An 11,752-nucleotide genomic window follows, 5' to 3' on the forward strand; every position below is an offset into this window, starting at 1 on the left:
AAATCTTTCCTCAGATGGCTGTGCCGTACTGCCATGGCACATTACCGACCAACATGTGGAAGTTCCTCGGCTAAACTAAACAGAGTGCAAAAAACAAGGATCCTAATGTTGAAGTGGATTGGCCACACGTAAATTATGTACTCCCTCCTTTGTACCAAATTATATTATAGTACATACATGATAGGAGCTGAACAAAATAGCAACCCTCTTGCTCTGGAGTCCAAAGTGTAACGGAGCTACCAGAATGTTACATACACAAGTATATCTAAATGTACAACGAAGCGCCACTAAATATCTACGTACCTTAAACCGTCAAAGCCTTTCTTAGCCAGGTGCCTCACCATGCTTACGGATTCAGTGTTAATTAGCGTTCTCGCATCAAAGATTGAGGACCATTACCTCAGTCATAAGGTTCAGCTGAGAAGTCTGGCTCATCCGGCTTCTTCAGTGTAGGCAGCTCCTTAATGGCATGAAGCCCTTTCCTGTTCCCAGCCATAATTTTCCCGGCCATCATTTTCAGAGAGACATTCTTCTTCGGCAGAGGATCCTCCTCTTCACCATCGGAGTCGTCTGATCTCATTGAGGGGAATGACTCCCTCATGCTCAGGTCCTTGGCCATCTTCCTCCGCCTGTACCGCCGCCAAGCAGCCTGGATGAAGCACGCGCCCCACGTTCTCCAATGGTGCGAGTAGTAACGGAAAGTGTGCTGCAATTTCTTGCTGTGCAGCCGTCTAAATTGGCTGGCCACAAACTTGAGATCCTCAGCCTGAAGCGAAAAGGCCTCCACTTCTACGAGCGCCTTTACCGTGCGAGTGGATGATGGCAAACTGGCGGTAGGCTTTGGGACGAGAGCCCATCCAAGAAGTTCCTCGCCGCAGAAGTCACCAGGTTTCAGGGTAGTTGAATTGAAGAAGCCTGTGCGGCCACCGTTTGTTGTGGAGCTCTCTAGTTTTCCACGAATTATGAAGAGCATCTCAATCACCGGATCACCCTCACGGACAATGTATGTGCCCTTTGTGCACAGTGATGATACAAGACGCTCACATATAGCATCTAGAAGCTGGTCATCCATCTGGGAGAAAAATGGAACCTGAAACATCACAATAGAACAAGAGATTAGTGCATGATAATTCACAATTATAGAGGAAGTCCAGTAAATACTAAATGCAACAAGTTGTGGCATTACTATTAGCCTAAAAGGCGAATCTTGAAATCCCAAACATGCGGGTCGTTAGGTATTTCTACAAAAGCATGTCAAAGTATATTTACCCGGCGAACAAGACCCAAGCAGAGGTGGCGTTTAATGTCACGTCGTAGATCAGCTGGTAGAACCTGCAATATAGACTCTTCATTCACACCTCGAGTTGCAAGCCACTTGTACTGGATAAATCGTCTAACTCTTTCCCGTAGTTCACGAGGAAGTTGACGATGTCTCATCCACTCCTCTGTGTCTCTTTGCTTTAACCTCCATTCCTCAACCCTTGCGGTGATAGATTGCAGATAGGTCTGGAATAATAGTAAAAAATTATGACAGTATGTTCTAATAAAATCAGTTTACACTGATACATCATGATTTAAATGAGAAATGCATGCTTATGAATAAAGAACTTCTAAAATATAGAGCACATAATTAAGTATGTAGAATGTACCTGCACATTTCCAATTAAATGCGCAAACAAGACAAGACCCAGTACTGCCAAGAATATACAGTACAAAGTCTCACCAATGTAGGTGCTCACAGAAAGAGTTTGGCCATAGCAACTGTTCAGAAAATGAAAGGACGATGTACCTTGTTAGAGAACCACTTATTCATCCTGACAACTGATAAGTGAATAATGATCAAATTAAAGAAATACGCTGAACTTCCAAGGTAATTTCGCAAAGTACATGCAATCAAAACTAAAAGAGTAAGATTCTGAAATTTGTACATAAATCTATGGTTCTCAGCAAAGCTTTCAAGTTACATAAGTAAATACAGTATCAAAGAGCCACCGTTTTGTAAAGGAAATTGCAACGTAAGTTCTCAGTTCTTACTTAGAACTCTACTTTGATACTAAGATGTCCACTACAGAAGTACCTGAGATTCTGCAAACCCCACCAAAGGGAATAGAAGAACTTTATCAAGAAACCCTGAGCAGGGGCTAGATTTGATAACGCAGGCAGGAACATGCCATAGTCGAAGTCGATGCTGGTATCACTAGCATTACAGCTACTGAAGACACCAGTTGTACTAACCCATTGCTGATTTGGTGTGACCTCGCAATCTAGATACCTAATATCACACCTAGTTTCATTCTTGCAACTCATTTTCCAGCAGGCTGTTTGGCGATCAACAGATAACAAGTAATATAGTGCACCTAGTACCTGCAACAAGAGGAACGGGTGATCCTAAGAATTTTCTACATACTAAGAGACAATTGATGAGCTACCTAAAAAAGAAATGAAAGATTGAGCAATACAACTCATAACATGATGAAAGGTTGCATATGAGAGCATACAGATACCGTACATGACTAGCTATCATGTAGAGTAGCAGGTTGTATACAGCCCCTAGCCAGGCAGTCTTTGCAACAACTCCAGTAGCTTTGACAATTTCATAAGTTAAAGGGAATATCAGATATAATCTTGGGAGATACTGAGCAAGAACTATAAGCACCAGCATGTTATTGTTGTGCTCAGAGGTGGAATATTTGATAGCTGGTATCACATACCAGACTATGATCTGCACATTAAGTAAATACACATAAGTAGAATAAGTACATGAGAAAAAAATATGGTGTGCTTCTAGGCCACACAGAACAATACATATACCCATACATAAGATGGACAATTCACAATGATTGTATTTAAAAAAAAATGAAGTTCGGTGATTATCTTGTAAGGTCTACGATTTCTGCATTATAATCTCCAATGTTTTTTTTAAAAAAAATCACCGAGGTTGAACTAGAAAGTCACATACTTAAATATGAAGTGTGGTTGCAGGTTGATGCACCTCAACGTTTTCAAAATTAAGAAAAACATTGTTCATAGAATCCACTCTACTGAATTGCAAAATTTAATGATTTACTGGAATGCCTTCTTTTCAGATAATCTTAAGGGCTAGTCAATTGAGAGAAATCATCATAACCAGAGTAGCACTAACATCAGCTCAAAAAAAAAAAAGAGTAGCACTAACACAGAACTATATCAACTATGGTTTACAAAATATGATTGCTATTTCAGTGAGCAAAATTATTTGAGTCCATCCACCTTACAATTGCACACTTAATGTATCATATTTTTCTTAGAGAAGAGCAAACACTGCGATTACTAACAATCATGACAAAAGTCCCAACATCAGGGACCATTAGTATTATTTATATTCCACATACTTACAACAGAAAAAAGTTTATTAAATTACCTGTGGCAAAGGCAATGCAGCCACCACATCGACTGCAAAGTCAGATCTCAAATATTTCCATGCAATCTCTTTAGGATCGGTGACAAGATCCCCTGTTCCAAATACCCTCATAGTTGAGCCCCGATTAACAAATGCAGTTCTGAACTTCATTATAATGTGAATCACATATAGCAGATCCGCAATCGATCGCAAGAATGTAATGATGACGGTTAAATGTCTGTCAGTCCCGACACAGGAATAGGCGGTGCCATAGACGATTTTCGGGACATAGAAGTACAGGGGGTCTACGAACAGAGCGAGGAAGCAGGAACAGAGGAAAATGCGGTTCCACATCAAGATGAAGTCACTCGATGGATCGAAGATCTTGTGGTGCTGCGCATCTCCTGCCATGAAAACCTTGTTCTTGCCCGGGCTCGCGACGCCGAGTTTAGTGGCAGCGGATGCCGCCTGTTTCTGGTGAATAGGCATCGCTGGCTTTCCCCTCTCCTCATGAAACCTGCGAATGGCAGCAGCACAAAAATTGGTTGGACACTAGTATTAGATATTTAGAATTCCCCAACATTTGAGCCCTTCAGGAATCAGGACACTAGATAAATGGAAAGAACGTCTCACATGAATGCAAAATCTGACCCAGATTCTGCAACTTAGACTAGAGTTCCTTACTAACAATATGGATAATAAAATTTTATAATTCAGAAGAAATATTCTTCATTCTGCATCAAGTAAGCAGATGACTATTGTACTTCATAACGAATTTAGTTCCACATCATCAGTGTTGGTTCAAGTGATGATGCTTTTTTAAAAACTTTTTACCCACTAAACGGTAATCCGGACTGTCAGATTCAACAAAAAGGGAGAAGACCTCCATGCTATTGCTTAACAGCTCAAATTTGAAGTCACTCACCTACTGCTAGACCTGCATGCTCTAATAGACTAACAAGAAAGATCAAAGTCCAACTGATCCTGCTCTAATAGACCGGCCACAAAGGTCGCACCGAGGCACAGTCCTCCTCCCGGAGCCGAAATGCCGGATTCCCTTGCCAAAAAACAACAGATCAGGAAGCTAGCCGCGGCAGCTCACCTCACGGTCCTCTGCCTGCCGAGCGCCATCTCACCCTCCACCTTCCTCGGCGCGACCATGGCGGTTAGCAGTTAGCTAAGCCGGGCAGGAACCCCGCAGCCGGCGCGCCATCCAGTACTAGGAGACCACCCGAAGCAAGCGCGCAGGCGCGAAGCCTTCAGAGGCTCACCAGCGGCCGGTCAGCCCGTCTCATCCGCGTACGCGCGGGGATGGGATCGGCTCCGGGAGAGAGGGATTGGGGAGCCGGCGGCGAGGAGCTCGAGGGAGGGAGGCGACGAGGTGGGGACCTGGAGAAGAAGAAGCGGAAAACTGCCTGCCTGACAGTGGTTAAGAGCATCTCCACTCGTCCCCCCGACGAGGCCCCCGAGCGACGTTTTTTCCATCCGGACGGCGAAATTCGGCCCAGTCGCGCCCCCGGTTCCTCATTTTCGTCTGGATTTGACCCTTCATCCATCCGGCGAGCCCACGCCATCCCCGGCCCCCCGGGGCGCGCTCGGGGACTCCGGACGAAGCTAAACCAACCGCCCACGCCCACGTGTCTCCTCTTTCGTCCGGATTCCCCGAGCCATCCTCTTTTTCCCCGAGAAACGCCGCTTGGGGAGCACACGACTGGGAAACTACTGCCCCCCACGCCAAATCTTCCTCCAATCCGGACGAAAAATTCGCCGGATTTGGGCGTGGAGAGCGCCAACGAGTGGGGATGCTCTAATTGCTTTGTTTAGCTGCCGCTAATGCGATGGGTTTGGGTTAAAAGCTTTGGGAGTTTAGGTTAGTGGCGCGCTAGTTACCGCGGGTAAAAATGGTAGGCCAAGTGGTGGTAAAGCGGGGTGCGTGTTGTTCCTCGGAGAAGAAATTTCCCGCTACATTTCCCATATTTTTTTAGAAAAATTATTTGAATTCCAATATTTGAAGTGGTAACCATATGCCTATATGGAATATTGCTTCATTCCTGTATAAAGTGTCCTTTTCTTTTCTTTTTTTTGTTATTATTTTCACTTTACTGATTTTTTTTTGACTACATGCATATTTCATCATAACATCAAGGTGGTTTGTAGACTCTGATATCAAGCTTTCCGCATGATATAAAGTGACCTTTTCATCCCCGCAAAAGAAACAAAGCCACCTTTCCACAAGACACGCGATGCAGCCTCACTAGAATTGGTAGCGATTCTCATATGGTAACCATTCTAGTTTGAGCCAAAACGCAAGCTCGATCTCTCTGTCGAGCAAACAATACGCAGTTCCTTTGCACCGTGGTAATCAAGTTAAGATGCTCCATATTGCAGCGCCAAATTCGAGTCACCGGCCGTAGCGGACCGATCGAACTAGGCGAGAATGTCTCATCAAGGAGCAAAACAACGAAAATGGGTGGAGACGGCCGGAGAGAAATGCAATATAATGTCATTCTTGTTCTAGCTATAACAGCATCTCGAGTCGAGTCCTCCAAAACGTCATCCAAAGTAATTTGAGCGCACCGGACCAAAAAAAGATTCCAGCCACGTCCCCCAAAGCGGAATTTTGTCCGGCGCCCCGATACGGTGTCCGGCGCCCCGAGCCCGTCCCCGCCCCATAGAGGACGCACCGGGCACGCCGGACAGAACGAAAAGCGAGACGAACCGACGCGGGGCCGACGCGTTAGCGGCTCAGAGAAAATTCGTCTCCCACTCCCGCCCCTCCCGCCACATCGTGCCTATCCGGCTGTCCCGCCGCGCATTTCTGGCCTCCCAACACATATCCCGCCGCTGATTCATTTCTCCTATCCCGCCGATTTGTTTCTCCCTCGTCCACCGCCGCCGCTACCCTCTCCCCATTCCATGGCGCCGTCGACAGGCCCCAAAAAGATGGCCAGAAAAGTGGCCAAAAAGCCGACGGGCAATGCGACGAAAGGGGCGAAAGCGCCGTTCGTGAAGCCGCGGAACGCGCCGAATCCAAAGAAGAAGCCGGAAGGATGGACCGAAGATCAATGGCGGGAAGATTGTCTGCGCCGGAGGATGGCGACGGCGGAGCGGAAAGGCCGGAGGACGGTGGAGCAGGAGAAGAAGGCTCTGGCGGCGCACCAGCACCAGCACATAATGGTCGGGTGTCTCGCCGCCACCAAAGCGAGCCCATGGAGTATGTCTGTGCCGGTGTACGTTCCGGGAGTGATCTCTCCGTCATCATCCGTCTTTTACAACGACGGCCCCTCCGGCACTCCCGGGTGCGTGACGCCTAACTTGTCGCCCCACTACCAGGATGCGCTGCCGCATGGCGGCTTCAACCCCAACAACCTCTACTCCCCGGCGTACGAGCAGCGCGAGCCAGGACCCGGTCTGGACGGCGACCCTTTCACTGGCCGCAGGGGGCCGCTCGAATTCGATGGCGCCGGTGGTAAGGAGGAGGACGGGGGTGAGGACGAGGAAGAGGAGGGGTGGAGGACGATGATGACAACGACAAGGAGGATGAAGAGGGCGGCGAGGGCGACAAGGAAGAGAACAAGTGTGGTGACCCTGCATACCACTGCATGTTGTAGTATGCCAGTCGTTGATATAACATTCACGAAGTACCATTCCGCAAATATTACATCCCTCAGAGTAGTACAACAGAACATAGCAGGTTCATAACTCATTCATTTAATATTACAAACATGATACACATATTGTCTCGGAGCTCCTCTTGGGTCCTAAGAGGAATACTCCTGGGTTCGAGGCGAACCCAACTTAGCTTACAATATAGAAGTCTAATTAAGTTATACATTTATTCTCTCGAGCAGCTAGTATTAAGAGTTCGGGCTGCTCGGCTACTACTACTACTAGATGATTCTAGGCTTGATCTCCTCCGGAAGCCTCCCCGGTTCCGTAGACTATGAGGTAGTCTACGCCTTCAATACCTCCAGAGAGGTCTGGTTCTTCATAGCCGATGATCTCGGCTCCTTCAGGGTTGTCGTAGTCCTCCTCCAGACGATTCAGACAATCTAAGCAAGGGATTTAAGAGTGGGATGAGTACGAGCGTACTCAACAAGTTCATTATTGATAAGGGGTGTTTAATGCACTAGCTACGATATTAGACCAGAAGTCTAATACCAATGCAGGTTTTGATAAACATTTCTTCAAGAGATTGCTTTTATTTCAAAGAGCTATGTCCGTCAGCCTTCACCGGTTTACTAGAACTTCATGGAGCTCCTTTCCGGCCGCGTTCGCAGTTCCATATCCCGGAACAGGGAGTGACAGGTCACGGTTCTTTACACTCTGCAGAGGTGTGTTGCTTTACCCATAAGAGATCTTAACATTGGTTCCAACCGGGCAGCTTTCCCGTCCACACTTCCTTCGGTGTGAGGCCCGGTATAAGGTCTAGCCAATCATGTTCCTCCGCTACCTCGAACACCCACCCTTTGTTGCATGCCCCGACCCTGGGTCCTCGCCGGTCCCATTATTCCCATATATTTCAGGGTGGACCCCGACCACGACGACAGTCTGGGATCGAACCAAACTCCTTCGCCGGTAGCTGCAACCCATCATAGACCGCAATACCGTGGGGACTTAGGACTCCCCAGCCTCACCATCTTGCTCCTTCGGGCGACAAGTGTACTACGGACAATGCCGTGGGGACTTAGGACTCCCCAGCCTCACCAGCTTGCCCCCTTGGATTACAAGTGTACTACAGTAAAGCGCATCCGTTGATGAACGAGAGGTGGAAACACTTTTGACTACTCCGTCCCACTCCGGATCTTATGGTTAACACGGGTATTACGGCACAAGAATCACTGGCGACATTTGTTGTTTAATCTTAGATGGATATAACCCTTGCAATGGAACCTCCACCATATCAACACAATCCATGGTTCCATTGCCAACCACATAGTCATATTCATAGTTATGAAAATAGTGGTTTTGGTTTTTATGCGATAGTGATAACCATAGTACTTTGCAAGTAATTTGATAGAAATACACAAATGACATGAGCAAGTGATGAACTTGCCTGAACACTGCAAAGTTTTGCAGTTGGATGGTGTGGACTGACCCTTGTCCTCTGTCTCTGAAAAATAGCATCATTGTCCGATAAGGGCAATGGTTAAAGAAGCAATTATGCATGATTCCAGTTTTAGGGTTCGTTCCCCCCTTCCGATGACCTTATTATTTCATGTAAGAGGTTAATACTAAGATATATTTGAAGATACTCTATTTAAAGTAAAAGTACAACCTTGAAATGTTGTCAAGGTGTTTTTAAAGTCCAATTGCATTAATGTACTTATTTTCTTTTTTGAAAATAATATGTGTGATTTAAATCATTATTTAAATCATAAAATTAAGATTTATTCTTAATTGTCTTCAAAAATTCTCTTTGATATTTTATTTGGATAGAGAATTTTATGCTGATCAATTTTCATATTTTTTATTATTTTTTTAGAGCTCTTATCAATTTTCTATTTAATTTCCAAGTTTCTGGTTTTAAATGAAATTGTGAAATGTCTGTTTTGCCCCTGGGCCCACCTGTCAGGGTGGCCCAGCGGGTTAACCCTAACCCGAGCCACTTGGGCTCGGTCGGTCGCACCGACCCCTTTCTTCCCCACGCGCTCGCTAACCCTAACCCTTTGAGCTCTGGCGATTTTCTCGTCGCCGCCCCCTTCTCGGAATTTCTCCGGCCGACTCAGGCCGTCGCCGCCAGCGAGATTAGGTGGATCTAATCCGCCTCTCGGCGGCGGACATGGTGGTCCGCGTCGATCTGGGTTTCGTCCTCGCCACCGCGCGGCCTCAACTCGCCTGCGACCCTGGCCGTGGGGATCCAGGGCGATTCGCCGCCGTCGACGATCCAGGGCGATTCGCCGCCGTCGACGATCCTGGCGCCGCGGCGGTGCTGGAGCGCCCTTGCTCGGCGACGCCAGGCCAGGCGCGGCTTGGCGCTGCCGTGGGTGGCCTGTGCCGCCGTGCCGCCATGGCACGCCGGGTGCTCCGCTCCAGGTACACGCCTTCATTATTCCCCTTCTCTCTCTCTTTCTTGCCTGCTCTTCTTCTTCTTCCTCTAGCTCTGGCCGCGGCTGCTCCTCCTCATGGAGATGCCTGCCGTGCTGGTGCTCTGCTGCGCCTAGCTAGTTGTGTATGCGTATGCTTCTTTGTGATGACCCACAAGTATAGAGGGTGTATCGTAGTATTTTCGATAAGTAAGAATGTCGATCCCAACGAGGAGCAGAAGGTGTTGACAAGCAGTTTCGATGAAGGATTCACTGTAAATGCTCATAGACAAGTATTCAGGGGGTTTTGATGTAACAGTTGAATAAAGTACGAGTAAGTAAAGTGCGAGAGTAACAATTGCAGCGAGTGGCCCAATCCTTTTTAGCGCAAAGGACAAGCCGGTTTGTTTACTTATAATGACCAAACGTTCTCGAGGACCACGGGATTTTAGTCTAGTGCTTTCGCTACATACAGCTGATTAATCTTCATTGTTTTGATAAGTGTTGTGTGGGTGAACCTATGCTAATGTACCGCCCTTCCTAGGACTAATACATACTTGTGATTATACCCCTTGCAAGCATCCGCAACTACAAGAAAGTAATTAAGAATAAATCTAACCACAGCCTTAAACTCTGAGATCCTGCTATCCCTCCTGCATCGATATACCAACGGGGGTTTAGGTTTCTGTCACTCCGGCAACCCCGCAATCGGCAAACGAGTACAAGATGCATTCCCCTAGGCCCATAAAGGTGAAGTGTCGTGTAGTCGACGTTCACACGACACCACTAGAAGAATGACACCACAACTTAAATATCATAACATTGAATACTACTCAACCATAATTCACTACTAACATTTAGACTTCACCCATGTCCTCAAGAACTAAACGAACTACTCACGAGACATCATATGGAACATGATCAGAGGTGATATGATGATGAATAACAATCTGAACATAAACTTGGTTCAATGGTTTCACTCAATAGCATCAACAACAAGTAGAAATCGATACCGGGAGAGTTTCCCCTATCAAACAATCAAGATCAAACCCAAATTGCTACGGCGGTGACGGTGTCCAGCGGTGGAGACGGCGGTGACGATGGTGGAGATGATGATGATGGTGATGGAGATGATGTCCAGCTCGATGACGGTGACGATGGCGTCGATTTCCCCCTCCGGGAGGGAATTTCCCCGGCGGATTCCTGCCCGCCGGAGAGCTCTTTTCTCTCTGGTGTTCTCCGCCCCGCAGAGGCAGCTGTAACTCTTCGCGAGGTACCCTCTGTGGCTTAGGTTTTCGGGACGAAGGGTTTCGCGAAGAAAAGGAGGCGAAAGGGGCTGTGGGGCCCCCACACCACAAGGTGGCGCGGCCAGGCCATGGGCCGCGCCGGCCTGTGGTCTGGCCCCACCTTGGGCCTTCTCAGCCTCCTCCTTCCGGCTTCCTTCGTCATCTTGAAAAATAGGATTTTTGGTATAATTTCCTTACACAGATGATCTTCAGAAATATAGCGTTCAGACGGTGCTTTTTCCAAAGAATCTCGGCTCCGGTGCTTGATCCTCCAATAATGATGAAACATGCAAAATAGATGAAATAACATAAGTATTGTGTCCAAATATGAAATATATCAATGAATAACAGCAAATTATGATATAAAATAGTGATGCAAATTGGACGTATCAACTCCCCCCAAGCTTAGACTTCGCTTGTCCCCAAGCGAAACTGAGCTCAAGAACGAGGACCACATGTTTATGGAGTGAAGAGTCGATAAATAGAATACGGACAAGAAGCATCATATTCATTCACACAAGACATTCTAGTAAACAACTTCCTCATATAACTCAACTTGAAACAAGTATAAAGTAATCACAAATAAAGGTGCATAAGAAATCATAGTTGGTGATGGCAAACTTCGTTCTTGGTCAGAGAACAATTAACAGATTATACTTATCTCATTGAGCAGCGCTCTCATGTTAAAGTTTATATGGCACAACTTGCATACTCAATCATAATGGTCTCCTCATGATCATTGATAACTTGCAAAGCTATATTCATTCAGGTAAAACTTGTACTAAACAAGGAAGAATAAAAGACATGATGAAGCAAATCACAATATAATGGTTTGATCACAACTACTCAAATGCTTGCTTGAGATGGAGGGAAATAGGTTTACTGACTCAACATAAAGTAAAAGACAGGCCCTTCGCAGAGGGAAGCAGTGATTAAATCATGTGCTAGAGCTTTTTCAGTTTTGAAATCATATAGAGATAATAAAGGTAACATTTTGAGAAGTGTTTGTTGTTGTCAACGACTGGTAGCGGGTACTCTAACCCCCTTGCCAGACAACCTTC

At 46.4% G+C, this 11,752-nt stretch overlaps 1 protein-coding gene across 1 annotated transcript; it reads right to left on the reverse strand.

The window, feature by feature from the left end:
- Nucleotides 1-108: 108 nt before the first annotated feature.
- LOC127305630 (cyclic nucleotide-gated ion channel 17) lies at nt 109-4,806 on the reverse strand. The gene is made up of 7 exons (XM_051336135.1): nt 4,482-4,806; nt 3,401-3,896; nt 2,510-2,722; nt 2,078-2,364; nt 1,650-1,761; nt 1,270-1,506; nt 109-1,090 (listed from the first exon to the last, which is right to left on the reverse strand). The coding sequence occupies exons 1-7, from the start codon at nt 4,538-4,540 to the stop codon at nt 401-403; spliced, it is 2,094 nt and encodes a 697-aa protein (XP_051192095.1). The 5' UTR covers nt 4,541-4,806; the 3' UTR covers nt 109-400.
- Between the last annotated feature and the right edge of the window lie 6,946 nt (nt 4,807-11,752).

The sequence above is a fragment of the Lolium perenne genome, chromosome 6 (assembly GCF_019359855.2).
Source record: "Lolium perenne isolate Kyuss_39 chromosome 6, Kyuss_2.0, whole genome shotgun sequence".
NCBI lineage: Eukaryota > Viridiplantae > Streptophyta > Magnoliopsida > Poales > Poaceae > Lolium > Lolium perenne.

What these genes read in the sequence shown, in the direction of transcription:
- LOC127305630 (XM_051336135.1), bottom strand. Translation starts at nt 4,540, where the DNA reads ATGGTCGCGCCGAGGAAGGTGGAGGGTGAGATGGCGCTCGGCAGGCAG. An exon ending in CTGCATTGCCTTTGCCACAG is followed by an intron (nt 2,723 to 3,400) that starts GTAATTTAATAA and finishes CTTAATGTGCAG; the next exon opens with ATCATAGTCTGGTATGTGAT. An exon ending in TGGGGTTTGCAGAATCTCAG is followed by an intron (nt 1,762 to 2,077) that starts GTACTTCTGTAG and finishes TTTTCTGAACAG; the next exon opens with TTGCTATGGCCAAACTCTTT.